This window comes from Ailuropoda melanoleuca, chromosome 1, assembly GCF_002007445.2.
Source record: "Ailuropoda melanoleuca isolate Jingjing chromosome 1, ASM200744v2, whole genome shotgun sequence".
Taxonomy (NCBI): Eukaryota; Metazoa; Chordata; class Mammalia; order Carnivora; family Ursidae; genus Ailuropoda; species Ailuropoda melanoleuca.
This window is the reverse complement of record NC_048218.1, coordinates 90315801-90334276: the sequence shown is the minus strand read 5'-3', so window position 1 is coordinate 90334276 and position 18476 is coordinate 90315801. Positions and strand designations below refer to the sequence as shown.

The window sequence follows — 18476 nt, the reverse complement described above, 5'->3', positions numbered from 1 at the left end:
AATTTATTCTTTTTAAATTTATTTATTTTTTTGGGGGGAGAAGCAGACTCCCCATTGAGCAGGAAGCCTGAAGCCAGCTCCCCAGCTCCATCCCAGGACCCCAAGATCAAGACCTGAGCCGAATGTGGACGCTTAACTGACTGAGCCACCCAGGCACCCCTGGTTGGTTAATTCTTAATGATAATGACAGTTTTTATTCTGCAGGTCAAGCATTCACATTTTGAGTGACCTAGGTCCTGCATCATATGCTTAAGATAACCTCTCTGACATCTCAGAATTTTATTAATATTTTTTATTTATATATTTATTTCAGAATTTTAAAGCTGGTTGTGTTAACATAGTGGTTTGTAAATTTTACACATCAGATTACTTGGGGAACTTGTAAAAAAAAAAAAAACCACGCAGTTGATCCTTAGGGTAATTTTAGGAAATTATCAGCTTATAGGGGGTAAGGCCAGGGCTTTAGTAGTTTCAAAACGTTTCACAGCTGATCTAATATGCGGTGGAGATTGAGAATCTCTGGTTCACTTAATCCTCAGGCTAGCTTAAAGACCTTTCCCAGTACATCGCACTGCACTTGCTACATCCCTGTGTCTGTCCATATCATTCAGGCTAGTGTTTTGCAGTTTTTCCAAGTGCTTAAGGGCCTTTAATCTTGCCTTCATATACTTACTAAGGAACCTCTCCATGGTGGTTGTCTTTATTGAACTTACTAATTGAAATAGCTGTTCAGTTTTTGTTATAAACTTCTGTAAGTCATTAACAAGGGTCTTCAAAGAGAAATTTGAATTTACCCCTCTCAGCAGGGTACAGATTTGTTTTACCTTTATTTAGATGTAAACACAACATTTGTTCACTTGTTCTGTTGTAAACTAATACAATTCAGAGTTGATTACAACAGGTAAGATTGTGCAGGGTGGATGGGGGTGAAAAAGTGAGATGGAAAATAACCATCTTACAACTTGGTGTTCACAGAAGCTGCATTTAGCCTCTTTCTACGACTTTATGAAAGAAATTGGGCTGGCGCTATTGCTTCCCTCTTTGTTTCCTTCATTCTAGGTTCTGCCTGGTACCTTGAAAAGGGAGGTAAGTACCCAGGAAACATCTTGGCATTTGACTCAGGTGGTCCCTGAGCATTCCTGAGTCCATGGTATTATATCTGGTGTCAGATACTGATAATTACCAATAGCTTTAGCGTGGAAGTCTTGTTAAATACCCACTCCCAGGGTTTCTGATTCAGTTTTGGGGTGGGGGTGTGCTAATAATTTGCATTGCCAAGAAGTTCCCCAGGCGATACTGATGTTCTTGGTTGTGGGACCAGGCTTTGATGGCAACTGAAGTGAAGTAGGAGATTGTTGGGGTGAGGGGCCCTTGTAAGGAAATGGGATTTACGGAATTAGTGCCCTTAAACAAGAGAGAACTCCTGGGATTCAGTCTGGTCACAAATTGGACAAAAGGGGAAGAAGTCCCTGTGAATGCAGAAAAATAAGAAAGAATTGGCTCAAACTGTTCAGTCATTAGCTCAAAGATAGAAGTTTTTCTTGGTCTGAAATTTTTCCCCCTTCCTTTTCTAGGATTTTAATGAACTGATGTTTGAATCGGGGACTCTATTTTCAAAGGATTTGTTTGTAAACAGTCTTTCAAGTTTACATCTTTTGATTCAATTGCCATTTTATCAGGAATTCCTCTTTCTTGGTGCTTCCGTTCCCACATAATGAGAATAAATATGATTGGCAAAGATACCCTAGGAATATTTTAAAATTTAATGAATAACATTATGTGTATTTGGGGATCATGGAGTTAGGAAACTTACATAAATATGGAATATATTGCAAACAGGTGAACAGTACCACACTGTACGTAGGTAATCGGCAAGTGCATTCCTTTCCCCAGTTAGCTGTGTCATAGTAAAAGAAAAAGCCAAAAGAGGAGGATGAAAACTGGGTAGACCCTTGCGGAAATTGGCTTCAGAGTGTATTCTAAAGAAACAGGAAGGTTTTAGAGCATAAAACTAGGGGGAAAGGAAGTGACTCAGAATTCAAAATAGATAGGACTCCACACCAGTAAGGATCTGGAATGGAGGAAGGGCTCCTGCAGAAGAGAGGAGAAGCGAGCCATGGGAGGCTGTTGGGGTTAGTGAATGACTCCATAGTAACGTGGAAAACAGGATTATACATGTTGTTTCTTTTTTTTTCCTCCTGTGGACAGGGCACCATTGTAGAAATTTAGAACTTTGTGCCCTGTTGAAAAAATCTGTTTCAAGGGTCAAATTGAATTCCGGACCGATTATTAGTAATTAACGTTACAGCTCTTGGGAGTTTTCTCATGGTCTCTAGTTCTGCTGCTGTTATGTGACTTGAATTCATTGATCATTTTTCTACTCCTCATTGCACCTGTCATGCTGGTATCAGCAATTAACATTCCTCAGGGGCGAATAGAATGCCAGCCTCCATCTCAGATGGAACTCAAGAACAACAGGTGCATTCTACCTGTTTCTTGGCTGTACCCGGGGTAGTCAGAAGGCAAGTAATTAACTGCAGAGCAGACTTTGGAGAAAATGAGAGCCTTTCGAATTTGAGCCAGAGTGCTGAAAAGTGGCACTGGGTAATATATTTAGGAGACCTAGGGAATGGCTCAACAGGAAGAGTGAAATAGCTTTGCTAACCTGGCCTCTTTAAATTTATGTCAAGCCTCTTTCCCTTTGTCGATACGGATCTTAACTCTGCACCTTCCGCAGACCCTCTGTTTTGTGCAGCTTTTTGTTATTGACTTAGGTTCACATCCAAGGTCACTGGACTTGAACTCACAGAGTAAAAATCAGCTGATTATATTGTTAAAAAATGAAGAAACCTGACAAACCCTTATGGCTCTGATTAGAGCAAGAGTCCCCTGATACCCCTGATACAGGTTTAACTCTCTTCTCATTCGATCTAGTTCCATTGATCAGAGCCTCACTTTCCTCACCTGAGAATAAGAGGATTGGACCAGGGGCACCTGGGTGGCTCAGTCCATTGAGTGTCTGCCTTCGGCTTGGATTGTGATCCCGGGGTCCTGAGCTCGAACCCCCCATCGGGTTCCCTGTTTCCGGAGAGCCTGCTTCTCCCTCTCCCTCTGCCTGCTGCTGAGCCTACTTGTGCTCTCTCTCTCTGTCAAGTAGATAAAAAAATCTTTAAAAAAAAAAATTGGATCGGATCATGTTCTAAAGTTCTTACCTTTCGATTTCTTGTTCCTCTCTCACTTTAATTCCTCTGGAGTTCTCTGCCATTTATATGTTCCTAATTTTCATGAAAAGACTAAGCTCTTCTTAAATAGGTCCAAGTGTGGGCAGATTTCAAGAGCTTAATTATCTGGGATTTTCTATTTCCAAGTGAGGTGGTAAATTATCATTTGAGACTCTTCAGGGTACTATATGAATTTCTCTAAAATTTATTAGCAGTAAGTTAATCTTGACTAGGAACAAAAAAGGGAAAGAAAATTACCCAGAATAATTTTTTCTCTTGTTTTAATAATTGCCACTTTTTTTTAGATTTAAAGAATACTTATATTAGGTTCTGTAATCAAACCCATGTAGGTAAGACCTTACATATTTAATACAGTGAGTTACCCCTGTACAAATGAAAAAATTATGTTTAACATTTTTAGACCAATATGACTGTTAATTTCTGTACAATGCCAACCCAACACGGTATAACTGGGATACTTTTCCTAAAGTTGACAGCACAGCTAAAGTGTCCAAAAATTCAAATTTTATATAAAATGTGAGTGTGTATATGTGTATATATATGTATTTATGTATGTGTATGTATGTTTGTATTTATTTATATAAAAAGACCAGTAGCAGTATGTTATGTATGAATAGCAGCGAAAGCTTTCAGGCTCTGCAGTCATCTGAACACAATTATAGAGACATCCAGCATATTCCGTTAATAAAAAAAGAAAAAGGTAAAAAAATAAAACCCCAGAAAACAGCAAAGTTCTGTTACTATTGTGATACCTGGCACCATTTTTTAAATTGGTTTCTCAATCAGTAATTGCCGCATTTTAAAATGTATTTGTGGGGGTGCCTGGGTGGCTCAGTCAGTTAAGCGTCTACCTTCAGCTCGGGTTATGATCCCAGGGTCCTGGGATCGAGTCCTCTGTTGGGCTCTCTGCTCAGCGGGGGGCCTGCTTCTCCCTTTCCCTCTGCCTGGAGCTTCCCCTGCTTGTGGGCACTGTGAGCACTCTCTCTCAGCACTCGCGCTCTCCCTCTGTCAAATAACAAAATCTTAAAAAAAAATAAAATAAAATGTATTTGTGCATCTGCTGTACGCTGGACACTTTACACCACTGGTCATCCCTGGCTGTCCAGCTGAATCACCTGGGATTTCAGACAAGCGATGCTTGGGTCCCTGCCTCCAGAGAATTAGGTGTAATTGGTACCCCATATATTTTTAAAGATAGAGCTGTCGTTAGTGTCATTAGTTTACATTGCACTTGGTAAAAACATTTGGTGGATTTTATTGTTGTCATCTACTGTTTAAGGTATTAAATTATTTGTGAATGGAGAAATTCCTAAAAGCACAAAAAGTGATGCTTTTCTCATCCTGGGTGTCCTGCCTCAGCTAAAGGGTCCGTGTGTGTGTCGGGGCGCCCACCTTGTGCTCACTTCTCCTCCGTGAGCTGAATGGCGTTGCCTTGCTGCTTGTCTCTCATCTGCGAAACAGCACACATGCTTGTTCATTTTGCATCGGTGTCACAGAGTTATTTGCTATCATGTTACTGAATCTAGAACACCACTGATGTTCAGACACGCCATTATTTTACGTACCCCATCCTCAAATAACGACTTGCCATTAATGTAAAACGCTTTCCTATTTCAGGAGATGTTAAAATGAGGGAAAAAGTTACTTGGAATCAATGAAATACACTAATTTAGTTTTTAATTTCTCTTCCAGGTTTAATTAGGTCTTTAAAAATCACAGATTGATGTGGGTTTTTCCTAATTCTGTGTTTGCATCATCATTTCATGTATCCTTGTGTGTGTAAGAATTGGAATAGCTTTCTATTCTGTCTACTTTTCAGTTGTAGAAATGTGTCTCATTTGTTTAAACATTATCCCTTCTAAATACGTCCTGGAGGATTTATATACAAATCATAATCTTGTGATGCTTATTGTTCATTTCAGCTTCTCACCAAATGTAGCTCTCATTATGCCAAAAGACTTTTTAAAAAGTGTGTGTGTGTGTGTGTGTGTGTGTATTCTTCTGCCAGTGTTACCACTTGTGTGTGTTCTGTCTAAAACTTTTGGTAAGATTTTCACTTTGGGTTTCTTTTTACAATTTTCAGGGCTCCTCTGTGGTTCATCCTATTAAAAACAATATAACCCCGTTCAGCAACCTTGTCATGTGCTTCTAACATTTATATGGAAAACATTTAGTTCTTGTGACTTATCCCTGCCCCCCACCTTTTTTTTTGGGGGGGGGGACTTTCCGTGTTAACCAAGAAATATATTATCCTTGGATCTAGACCATCTACCTCTAAATACCTTCACTGCCTAAGAACTAATTTAAACTTATTCCAGGTGTACAAGCGGTATATGAGGTTTGGTAGTTTTTAGTTTTGAGAAGCTTTTAAAGCTTCATTGTAGTTTATCAGGGCATCGAGTATTTTTCTTTGGTGAAAATGTTAGATTTATGTAAAGCCTGTGGTAGCCAGTTAAACTTAGAATACTTGTTTGGTTTTCAGTCAGTTAATGAGGTAGCTGAATCTTATATTTTCTGTCTCCGCCGTAAGGAGGTGCTGATGAGATCTGCTTAAGATCCGCAGTTCCTGTGTGAGGACCCGGTTTGAGGGGCCGCTCAGGTGAGATGTGCTGTGGGTGTTCATTTTCTGAGTAGCTGAAGATGAAAAGCGTACCCTCTGTGTCACTGAATCTCTAAGTACCTGTAGTGTGCGGTCTTTTAGTCTCTAGTTCCTCATGGAAAAGCAAGTCCTGCAGCCACGTGGAGTCCCCGGGCTCTGTGCAGTTTTCTTCCTTCTCTTGTTTGTTCCTGATGCTTCTATTCCCATGGACTCCCCTTGGCAGCTACATTGTCCCTTTTGCATTTGGGTTTGTGTGTGCACCTGTGTGCTCGGGGGAGTTAATACCCTCTCTCTGCAGTGTAGCTCAGTGCCTTCCAGAACTGGCGGGATCAGACTGCCTTCCTTCGCTGTGTCTTTGCAGTGTCGATGTGACGTGATGCCACTCTGTCCTCTGTTCTGTGCCTTTTCCCTCATTAGCACACCCGCCTCCTTGTCCTGAACTACTCTGTCTTCACTTCCTTTTTCTCCAATTTTCCTCTGTGAATACTCTCCATGGGAAAGGATCTTTCTTGAGCACACATGGTGTTTCTGAGGAGCAAGATTGACTTTTTAGGCTGTCTACCTAAGAAGACCTTCCAAGAGTGGAGGGGAAAGCCCTCAGCTTAGGAGGTTTCTGAGGAAGAAAAAAAAATCACATTTCTTCTTTTTACAGGATCCCTGTTCTCATTTGCAACAAATCAAGAAACGTTTAGGTATTCTAGGTGCATAGGAGCCCTGCTCTTTTAGCATGTTAACCTTAATCCTGTTGGTTTACGTGAGCGGGATTGATTTTGGCACTTGCTGGACGGGCTCCATGAACTATGATGCAGTAGTCCCCCACCCTTATCCAGTGGGATACGTTCCAGGATCCCCCGTGGATGTCTGAACCTGCAGAGAGTACCAGACTCGGTACGTACTCCATGTTTTCCTGTGCATACATACCTGTGATAAAGTCGAATTTATAAATTGGGCACAGTAAGAGATTCACAACAATGACCAATAATAAAACAGAACGGTTATAACAATATCCTGTACAAAAGTTGTGTGAGGATGGTCTCTCAGAATGTCTGGTTCTGGACTCCTCCTCCTTGTGTTGATGTCAGATGATAAAATGCCTCTAGGATGCGATGCAGTGAGTGACGCAGGCACTGTGACTAGTGTGAGGCCACTGTTGATCGTCTGGTGGCAGGTCAGAAGGGGGATCACCTACTTTGTGGGTAAGGAAGGCTGCTGAGCAGAGCCTTGGATAAGGGGAAGCTCCGTATTGTCACTCGTTCGTCGTGTCTTTGTGCAGGGTGATTCATGTGCTGGTTGTCATAAATCTCTCCTGGGACCTGTCATGATGACAGCGGGCACACCTTATTTGTTTACTGTTTTTACTGTGTGTGTTTGGAAGGAAAAAGACCCGCAGTGACCCCTTTGTGTGTCAGCCCCTTAGGTCAGGTTTTCCATCCCGATGCAGTGCACGTCGGGGCCGCTGAGATTGGTCGGGTGTGCAGAATTTCCTCTGTCGGACTCAGGAGCCAGAAAGCCACGCCGAAGTTTGATTTGGCTTGTGGCGGCCTTTTCCAAATATGAATTTGGAGGCAGTACAGTAAGTCCTCTAAGAAAAGAAGGAGAAGGGAAACCAATAACTATAATTGGAAATATTTGGGGAACATTTAGAAATGGGGCAAGCACCCCGTAGTGCTTGGAGTCTCCCCTAAGTCTGTGTTGCTGTGGCCCTCGGAGGCCAGCCCGGCTGAGCGCTCCCTGCCCCTGGGAGAGACCATAGAGCCGGCTCTGTCCTGCGGGAGCTGCGCGCGGACTTGCTCCAGACGGTCTCGAATGTGACCTGGCAGCCGGCGCGGTTTCCTGCTGACGTGGCCTCCCACCCCCGAGCAGAACAGAGCCGCCTCAGTGTGCTGAGGAAGGAGCGGCCGAGGGCATGAATCACCAGCGGGATAAGGAACAAATTAAGAGGGGAAAGCGCCTAGCTGTTCAGGTTTCCTTCTAGATATACTTAAAAGACGCCTTCTTTATAGGAAGGGAGGAGGAGGAAGGAAAACAGGAGTGGTGATTTGTTTGGCCATAGGGAGGGTTTCTTATCAGCAGGAGTTGACTTCTGGGGTGAGAGCCGGTGTGCTGGAGACATCTGAGGGGTGCTTCGGAAGGCCGGGGGGGGGCGCGCTCGCACAGCCTGGGGGAGTATGGGCTCCCGGTCATATGCTGCAGACAGACTTGCAGAAAGACACAGGAGCACTGTGGTGTGTTGCTTGGTGGAAACCACTCTTGCGGCTCCGTAGGCCCTGGGGAAGGGGCTGCGAGAGACCAGAGAGGAGCAAATCCTGCCTCGGGGTGCTCACGTCCGTGCCGCCGGCATCCCACGTGCCGCTCAGTGTCAGCCTGTTCCATCCCCTGCCTGGTGCTTGTTTGCTGCTTCGAGAAGATCCAAGGACAGCTCCTTGTTGCCTTCTAATAGGGCCGAAAAAGTCAAGTTAGCATGGAATTTCTGATTGAGGTGGGACTTCTGTTTAGATCTGGACCTTTAGTGGCTTCCTCTATTTCTAAAAGTTGTTGTAGAANCCTTTTCTTTAGTTTGTTTTTTTTTTTTTTTTTTTTTTAATATTTATTTGTCAGAGAGAAAGAGAGCACAAGCAGGGGAGCAGCAAGCAGAGGGAGAAGCAGGCTCCCCGCGAGCAAGGAGCCCGATGCAAGGCTGTATCCCAGGGCCGTGGATCAGGACCGGAGCCGAAGGCAGACGCTTAACAACTGAGCCACCCAGGCGTCCCAATTGTTTAGTCAGTCTTAAGTGGAACTCCACTCCCCGGAACAGATGGGGGGGGGCGTGCTGGGGCTGGAGAGGCCTGGGGCACCCCTGCTCATCTTTCTTCTGGCAGTGGGGCAGTGGCCCTTAAAACTTCTCCCCTGACCACCCTGTGCTTCTTACGTACATACATTGACAAACCACTGAGCTAACCTGCCTGTCTCATTTTATAGATAAGAAAATTTCGCCTTTTGTGTAGTCCAGTCTGTTAGGTAATATTATAGAGACTTTAAAGGTGTTTTAGAATAAAGTTCTGTTCTCTGTCTCCTGCCTTGGAGCCTTCATCATCTCTCAGCTATTGTAAAAGCCTCTCCTGGCCTCCCTGCCTCCAGAGCAGCTTTCGGACAAGCGGTGCATGGTTGTAGGCTAGAGAGCTAGAAATCATGGAGTAGGACCCAGATGGTGTCACTGCTCTAGGTGTGAGGTGAATGTGGGGTGCGGTAGGATTGCAGATGAAAGGAAACCTTTGAAAGGAAGACCCATCAGCACCTTTTAAGCATGGTTTAAATTTTTAAAGTATGGTTTAAATTACAGAAATTGGAAATTACAAAGAGAAAGTCAGAGATGACCCTCAAATACTCAGCCAAAGCGATAGGGAGAATGTGGGGCCCATCTGTCTCAGAGATTGGGAAAACTTTCTCAGTTTCCAAAAAGTTCTCTTGATCTTTTAAGCTCGTATGAGTTCCTCTCATTGAGGACTCTGGAGATGGCCGAACAATTTGATCCCTGCTTTGCTTTATCGTTGTAGCATCCCTGAGCAATTGCTGCTGGGTGGCTTTTGGCTTGCGATGGAACCCTGAGTTCCCAGGGTACCATTAACGTACATAATTCACTTGAGTGTGTGAATTGTTTGGTGGGTTGCTGATCCTTGCTTATGGAATAAAACTGAGGCAGGTGCAGGTCTAGCCTATGGTCTCATTCCTGCTCCAGTGTCGGCTGTAGGTGGATTTGTGCTTACTGCACCTTTTGGAAATCCTTTACGTTGGCCATGTTTTCCAGCATTTCTTCTTCCCTGTAAGCCTTTCTTCTGTTGCTCCCCAATTACCACCCTCAGCTCAGTAAACAGAAGCCTCTGCCCATAGCTAATGAATTCATAAGAAAAGCAAGCTGGATAAGCGTGGCATGGAGAGGATGTATAATAACTCTATTAAATGTATAGTAACGGGTGTACTTACGTTTTCAGGAAAGTCCTCCGGTTTCCTCTAAAGAGGCTTTGGTTTATTTTCCATAGGCCATGCATTGGTGGCATTAGAAAGTTACCCCAAATCGTTCATGGTGTTTTGTTGCTGTTGCTGTAGGCTGGGCTTACACTCTGTGAAGGACTAGATGGGGAGAAACCGCTTTATCTGTTAATCCTATTTCAGTGGCAGAGGTGCTGTATATGGAATTATATGCTTTTTTTTTTTTTTTCTCTCGCAGCTCATACCCAGGGGAGAAAAAAAAAAAGAGACTCTTATTTCCAAATGTTCTTGGTAAATCTGTTCTTCAAATACAACTGTGAGTAGGAAGCCAGGGCAGTGGGAGTGATCATTCTTTTGTGTGATGGTAATGAGATAATTTGTGCATTACAAATTTTCAGGACATTCTTTGTTGAGATGAAACTTCAGAGTCTTTGCAAAGCCACATTAGCAAGTCTCTTTGCTTTACTGAAAAAAAAAGTCTTTATTAATTTCATATGTTTTGCTGTCATCAGTTACATCAACTAATGCAATTATTTTGAAAAAAAGAACTTAGGCCTTCATTTGTTTGGTGTTTTGTTTTTTTCCCGTCTCTTCCCCATATACAATTTGGCTAAGTCTGGGTAAGAGTCGCTAGTGCCCCCACCATTCGCCACCCAGCCTGAGTGGCAGTTCATCGTGGTGGTGGAGGAAGGCGAGAGGAAGTGTTGAGGGTTGGGTGCAGGAGCATGGCTGGGCCCTCGCAGGGGCTGCCGGAGGGAACGGGTAGGCCGGACAGTCACCCTGCTGGCCCACATCTGGAACAGGTCTTTGCATTGTTTGCTGATCAAACCGGGAAGGCCTTGCTGTGGAAGGGGGATCTACAGTGAAAAGTGGCCTTTGCTGATTTTTGGAATTTTATTTCCGTGCTCATTCTCCAAAGCAACTGGAATTTATTTGGTTAAAAAGCAGCTAATTAGTCTGTTTGATCTTCATGTGGAAATGAACCATATCAAGTTCCAGGTCAAATCGCTTTCCTTTGTAGAATGTTTGCTTAACCTTTCGAGGTTTATTTCATCAGCTCATGGACTATTGAAAGTTTGTCTTCAGTATTCTAATCTACATGGTGGCATGGCTATTGCTGTCATAATGCTCTTAAGTGTAAAACAAATTTTGTTTACAAACAAGGAAAGTCACATTTACAAATGGATTGTAAAAAGTTGTAGATACAGTGTGTGACTTAATCTTATAGGCAGTACCATATATGGAACCATTTTTTGAAGAATATTTTGCCGTCTGGTCCCATTAATCGTAGATGAAATGCTTCCCCCCTTTCACATTCTCATTAAGCTGCCAGCTACTGTTATTAAGCTTATTTAAAATATGAAGACACTAAAGTTCAGAATGGCCAGATAACTTATCCACAGTAGTAAGTAGCAGAACTGGAATTTGAACTCAAGATGATTCTAAAGCTCCTGATATTTAAAAAAAAAATTTTTTTTTTAATTTGAGATAATTATAAATTTCACAGGAGTGTAGGGGGGAGGCGGGTCGATTCCGTGTATTCTTGATCCAGTTTTGCGTAATGGTAACATCTTGCATGGCTGTAGTACAGTCTCGGAAGCAGAAATAACACTGGTACAATCCAGAGTTTATTCACACTGTACCAGCTTTACATGGACTCGTGTGTATGTGCGCGCGCACGCGTGTGCGTGTGTACAAGTGTGTGCTTAGCTTCGTGTAGTCCTCACCACAGTCCAGGATGTTCTTTCTTTTTTTAAAGATTTTATTTATTTATTTGACAGAGATGGAGACAGCCAGCGAGAGAGGGAACACAAGCAGGGGGAGTGGGAGAGAAAGAAGCAGGCTCATAGCGGAGGAGCCCGATGTGGGGCTCGATCCCCTAACGCCAGGATCATGCCCTGAGCCACAGGCAGGCGCTTAACCGCTGTGCCAGCCAGGCGCCCCACAGTCCAGGATGTTCTTTCACAGAAAGGTTGCCTTGTGTTATATTATAGCCTCTCTCTTATTCTCTTACCACCTCTGACCTGTTTCCATCTCCCTGATCTTTTTACGTAAAAAATATCCTATACATCGAATCTTACAGTATATAATTTTTTTAAGATTGGCTTTTTTTCTCTGAGCTTCTTTTGAGATCCCACCAAGGTGTGTGTACTGACAGTTCTTTTTATTGCTGAGTAGTTGTTCTGTGGTATGGATGGATCACAGTTTGATAGTTCACCTGTGGAAGGACATTTGGTTTTAGGTTTGGCAATTATACATAAAACTGCTGTGAACATAGGTGTACAGGTTTTTGTGAACATGCTTTTCATTTCTCTGGGATGTACAGTGCTATGTTGTATTATAATTACAGACTTTGTTTTATAAGAAACTTCCAGGTATTTCCAGAGTGGCTTTACCATTTTACATTTACTGGCAGTTTATGAGTGGCCCAGATTCTCCTCATCCTTGCCAGCATTTGGTCTTATCATACCCGTCCCCCAATCAGTGTTCACTTATTCCAGCACCATTTGGTGAAAAGATTTTTTCCATTGCATTGCTTTTGCGCCAAATGCTTTGCATTTGGGTGGGGGCACCTAGGTGGCTCAGTCGGTTAAGCATCTGCCTTTGGCTCAGGTCATGATTCCAGGGTTCTGGGATCGAGCCCTGAATTAGGCTTCCTGCTCAGAGGGGGGAGTCTACGTCTCCCTCTCCCTCTGCTTCTCTCCCCACCCCCTTGTGCTTGCTCTCTCTCACTCACTTTCTCTCTCTCTCTCAAAATAAATGTTTTTAAAAAAATCATTTGTGTGTGTTTATGTATGTCTGTTTCTGGGTCCTCTGTTTCTGTTCCATTGATCTATATATCTATCTCTTTTTAATACATAGTGTCTTGATTACTATTGCTATGTATAGTAAGCATTAACGTTGGCTCCTCGTATTTTTAAAAATGATGTTTATTTTAAAATGAATTTTAAAAAATGGTTTAGATATTTAAAGGACCAAAAGAAGCATGTCAGTTCTTCTTAAATAAATACTTGTAAATATGAGTTTTCTTTTAGTTTTGGTTCAACTCTGACTTACTCTGAGAAAATCAGTAGGAAAACTACAAAGGAAGTGTGCACAAAACATGAAGACAGGTTAAATAAGAATTGGTTTGTGGGTCTGAAGTTCTGTATGGCTGTCACTGAGGTCCCCGAGTGACTTTATACCTAGAGCGACCATAAAGACCAGATCTTTGGGTCTGTTTGGCTTTAAATGCCAGCTCTTGATAATCAAAAAAAGGAACTCCAGGAGTAGAAAGTTTAAAAAAAAAAAAATTAAGGTTTAAGTCCATTTTCAAAAGCTCGTCTCTTATTTGTGTATTTTAAGGTATCTCACTGCACTCAAGCCTTGTCTGTGTTCTGGCATCTTCTGAGAGCTGTAACGTTTCAGTCTGGGAGGATAGGTAGAGGTCAGTGAGTTTTGTCTTCACATTTTACAGGTAGGAAACGGGGTCCTTCTGTAAATGGGCCCATACCTCATGCGGGGCAGACAGCCTGTCCGTGTGGAGAGAGCACTTTGGTCCGGGGTAGGTGGGTGTGTGCTGTGAACACTCAAATATCCACTTTATCAGCCATTTCCTAGGGAAGCCCCTCATCTGGGCCCAGCAGAAACATTTTCTGGCAAGCATGTGCCACAGACGGAAGGGTGGGATCTTAGCTGGTTCTGTGGCCAGCATGTGTGTGTCTGCGTCTCTTGTAACCCGTTGCTCACACCCTGGCTTTACCTGACACTCACTAAAATTCGTGGGTAGCCCACCCGTCCCTGCCGTGACCCAGGGCCATCTCCTCTCTCTTGAGTCGTAACCTGACTGTTGTTGTGGGAACCTGGTTCAGGGGCTGCAGTCTCCTGAACTTAGAGATGCGAAGTAGTTTTCTGTGACTCTAAACCGAGGGCCACAGGCCGGAAGCACAGCTTTCGAACGCAGCTTTTGCCTGGAGGTGGGGCCTTCTTGGACCCGTGTTGCAGGTTGTATGAGATGCACATGGGGGTCTAGTCTGCGTACCTGGGTCTTCTCCTGCCCTGGGCTTCTCTGTGAACAGGGTCTCTGGCGGGGGGTGCTGGGAGGAGGGGTTGGGGAGGTGGCAGCTGATGACCAGGGTCCGCCTTGCGAGGAGGGTGTCAGCCTTCTGCCTCCGGATAAGCGGTTCTGGGGCCTCTGACGTGGTCCTGAAGCCAGGCGCAGAAATGGGCACCACTGCTCTGCAGTTCCACACCCCACACAAGACTCAGCCCCCAGCCTTTCCCCGAGTGGAACGTCTATTCCTAGACCTGTGCCTGGAATGAGGTGGAAGATTGCTGTGCTCCTTGGACCCTACCTTGTCGTGGATTTGACTTTCCACCTGCCAGGAGGAGCTGCCTCTTGTGCCCTGCAGGTGTCGACTTCACATTTCCTCAGATTCTTCTCGGTTTTTTGTTCTTTTTTATGGTCACCAGTTTGAGTCTGGTCCTTGCTGTGGTTTATTGTTAACATCTAGGGTTTATACCACGACTCTAAGAAGTCCCGTTAAATCTTAATGGAAAAAATGCTAAAAAGTTAAAGACCTTAAAACTGCCTTCTAAATAAAATTGGTCCTCTCCTTTCAGGATTGTGTAGAACAGAGAAATGAAAAGGCCAGCTGTAAATCAGAAATGTCGGTTTGATGAGCTAGGGAGGCTAGATCCAATAGTGGGGTAAGATTAATAGAAAAAGGTATATGATTGTGTTTTTTAAAGTGTACTCATTGTCTGTAAAGATGAGGGTTGCACTCTTATGACGGTGGCTTTTGGTTTTTTTATTGGGTGCTTAAAATAAAGAAGCTGCCTGATAGTAAACTATTATTGAACATTGTCTTGGCTGTAACTGTTACAAATGGAGAACGATGGAAGGAATCCCTCTTGTTCACCTTCGGATTTTGTGTTTTCACCCCAACCTACTGTTGAGAGGATTGTGGGCAGCCTACAATTATGCATATTATATGTTGAGATAAAATAAATTTAAAAGAGGTGGAAAAAAGGGATGTCAAGAAAATAAGGCCTCCAAAGGCCACCAAAGAGGAGGCCAGGAGTGATTTTGAGTTTCATTTTTAGGAAGTTCTCAAAAATCTCCTTCTTGTTTCTGTCAGTGATTATTCTTGGAACAGTATTCTATACTTTTTCAGCTGTTCATTTTTAACTGTTAGAACTTCCATTAGAAATAGTACGACACGACCTTGGAACGGTTTTACTTTCACGTCTGCATTCGGGCAGGCTGTTGGATATTGGTGCGGTGGAATGTGAACTAACTGATCGCTTTTCCAATCCTGTTATTTTCCAGTGTGGTTTGGAAAAAAATCTGTACATATGAAGTCAAGAAAGCACAAGGAAGCCTTCTGGTTAACGAATTTAGTGAGTTTCAGATTTTCCTCTCGCGGAGAGTCCTGGAAAATCACTTCAGAAAAGAGGTTATGGGTCGCTTATAGAAGAAACTGCTTTGCGTGCATGTAAGACGTAGCACGTTCTGCAGGCAGCCGTGGATTCTTGCCCAACCTCTGATGGATAAAATCAAGACCTATTGATTACCATACCAAGAATTGGAAACAAAGCCATTTTGTGCAGCATTTAGGTTTATGACGAGTCAGATTTCTCCAGACTTGGGGGGAACATAGAAGTTTATTTGACACGTGCATGTGTTTACCAAAGCTTGACAAGTTCTAAGCACTGTTGTGTTATTAATGGCAGGGATCACCTGTAATGCATTTTTAAATAACAGTTTTATTGAGGTATAATTCATATACCTTACAGTTTGCCTATTTAAGCGTACAATTCAGTCGTTCAGTGTATTCACAGTTGTGTAACTATCACCGCAGTTAATTTTGGAACATTTTCATCACTTGCAAAAAGCCCTCCACCCACTAGCAGTTGCCTCCAATTTCCCCACATCCCCAGCCCTAGGCAACTGTGAATCTACTTTCTATCTCTAGAGAGTTGCTTTTTCTAGACATTTCATGTTAACGGAATTGTAGCATATGTGGTCTTTTGCCTTTGGTTTTTTCACTTAGCATAGTTTTTAAGGTTCATCTATTTTGTAGCATGTATCAGTACTTCTTTTTTTTTTTAATTGCCAGATTAATATTCTACTGTGTAGGTATACTGTATTTTATTAATCCATTCATCAACGGATGGACATTTGAGTTGTTTCCACTTTGCCACTATTAGTAATAATGGTCCTAGCGGCATCTGTGTATAAGTTTTTGTGTGCATAGATGTTTTTATTCCTCTTAAGTATGTACCTAGGAGTGGGATTAGCTGGGTGATATGGAAACTCAGTATTTAACTTTTTGAAGAACTGCCAGACCGTTTTCCAAAGCGGCTGCAGCAGTTTACATTCTCACTGGCAGTATGAGCTTTCACAGCTTCTCCACATCATCATCAGCACTTGTTGTTATCATACTTGTTGTTTTTTTTGGTTTTTTCTTTAGTGCAATTTTACCTCCCCCCCTTTGCCCTGTTAGTATTTCTTCCTCTGGGGGCTGGGTATTTACATACTAAAGGAAGTAGAATGTGGTTTACCTTTGGCATGACTTTGAGCTCTAAGGAAGCTCTGTACCAGAACCAGCATGGTTCCTTATTCCTGACCTTGACCCCAACTCAAAGCATTGACAAAACCACAATGGTACCACAAAAAGTGATTCCTTTTTAGAAGCTCAAATCTGATCTTTTTAATGTAATCTGGAGCTATCAGACATACATGAGAATATACAAAAACGTATAAAATATGTATTTATATGTAAAGCATATACATAAAATATGTGTTATAAATACCCGTATAACCCACCAAGATCATAAAATAGAAATCTACAGTTCTAGGTAACAGTAAATAAGGAAGGCGACTGAGAAAGTATATAAATACTGTAAACATGAATAATCACTAACAAATAAATAAATCTTCTGTGCCCTTCCTTATCAGATCTGTTCCCCCATGCCCCTTTCCCCCAGTCACTTACCTTTGGGGATAATCATTTTTCTTGTTTTTCTTTGTCGCTTTACTGTATGCCCACAAGCTCTCGTAGACACCTATGTGTGCATGCACATACACACACACACACACACACACACACACACACACTGAGAAGTGTAGTTTAGTTTGCTTGTTTTTAATCTTTACATAAATGAAACCATACTATATGCATTCTTTCCTGACTTCTTTTGCTAAATATTAGCTTATGAACTTCAGAAATAATGTGTACGTCTTCATTCATGCTTTGGTTATAGGGTTTGAGTTCCTTATTTTCATGTTCCTCTCTTGACGAACATTTGGGTTGTTCTTGGTTTTTGGATATTATGAACAGTAAAGCTACATACATTCTCATTTGTGTCTCCAGGTCTATAGGAGTTTCTCCAGAATATTTGCCATGGAATGGAATTACACCTTCACTAAATAATAGCAAACTTTCCCCAAAATGCTTCAGTGCTTGCTTCCCCAACCTTACCAGCCTTATATAATGTCAGACTTTAAACATTTTGCCGGGGTGTCTGGCTGGCTCAGTCAGTGGAGCATGCCACTCTTGATCTCAGGGTCATGACTTCAAACTCCACACTAGGCGTAGAGTTAACTTAAAAAATAAGCCAACAAACATATATATACATTTTGCCAGTCTAGTAAGTAGTTCTGTAATGATATCTCATCATGGTTTTAATTGGCACATCTCGAAGTGTCTTACTACTTTTAAAAATTTCACCCATTATACAGATGCAGTTATATTTTCTATTTCTTCGAAGGGAAGTCGGCATTGAGTTGCATGAAAATTGTATCTGTGCTATTGAAAAATCATTGTGAGGGTATATTCCTTATATATATTATAACTTAAAACTAGGTCACTTAGATGTACACCATGAGATTTCTTTTCTTACCATGTAAGTAACTCGTGTAACAAAGTTAAAAATGTATGTAATTATTTTATCAGTTGCTTGGTATCTTTTACTGAATTTACAGGCAACTACAAGCAGTAAGTCTGTGGTTTGCCAACATTTATTCTAAGCCCACTTTATTTTTTAAAAAAATTTTTATGTATTTTTTTGGGGGGAGGGGCAGAAGAGAGACTATCCCAAGCAGGCTCCACGACCCTGAGATCATTACCTGAGCTGAAGTCAAGTGTCCGACTCTTAACCTACTGAGCCACCCAGGGGCTCCTAAGCCCAGTTTATGTAAATTGTCATTTTTTATGTTGAATCAAGAACTTATACTTTAGAGGAATTCACAACATCTAGATACTAGGAAGTAATACTTTTTGTGTGTGTATGATATGTGTCAGTGAGTGTACATGTATTTGTGTATATGTGCAAGGAAGTACTGAAAGATGTGGCATTTTGATCGTTTTGGTTATTATTTGGTGCCAGAGGCAGGAAGTTATTGTTTTTAAAGGGAAAACTAATAATTTGAAAATTTCACAGCAACCTAAAAGCAAATCTTGCTGAATTTAATGAGAAAAAGACTGTCGCTTCAAATGTGTGGAAATGGGCTGAAAGTGGAATTTTTTTGGTACGAAATTAAGAAAAAAGGAATTATGAATATGGCTTGTAGAAGTGGAAAATTTCACTGTAGTATACTGTACTTGGGGTTTTGCTGTTGTGTGTGTGTGTGTTTTCAACTTGAGAAAAAAATAGCTACAGGTGAGCATCATCTTGTTGGGGGT

At 42.2% G+C, this 18476-nt stretch overlaps 1 protein-coding gene across 5 annotated transcripts in view; it reads left to right on the top strand.

Annotated features, from left to right (window-relative positions):
* FNDC3B (fibronectin type III domain containing 3B) overlaps positions 1–18476 on the top strand; it is a 339887-nt gene that overhangs the window by 108788 nt on the left and 212623 nt on the right. For 3 of the 5 annotated variants that reach the window (XM_034662802.1, XM_034662800.1, XM_034662806.1), the window contains exon 4: positions 1060–1086. The exons of the other annotated variants lie outside the window; for them this stretch is intronic. In XM_034662802.1, coding sequence (XP_034518693.1) covers positions 1060–1086 — 27 coding nt within the window. The remainder of the gene's footprint in view (positions 1–1059; positions 1087–18476) is intronic. 5 annotated transcript variants of the gene reach the window in all.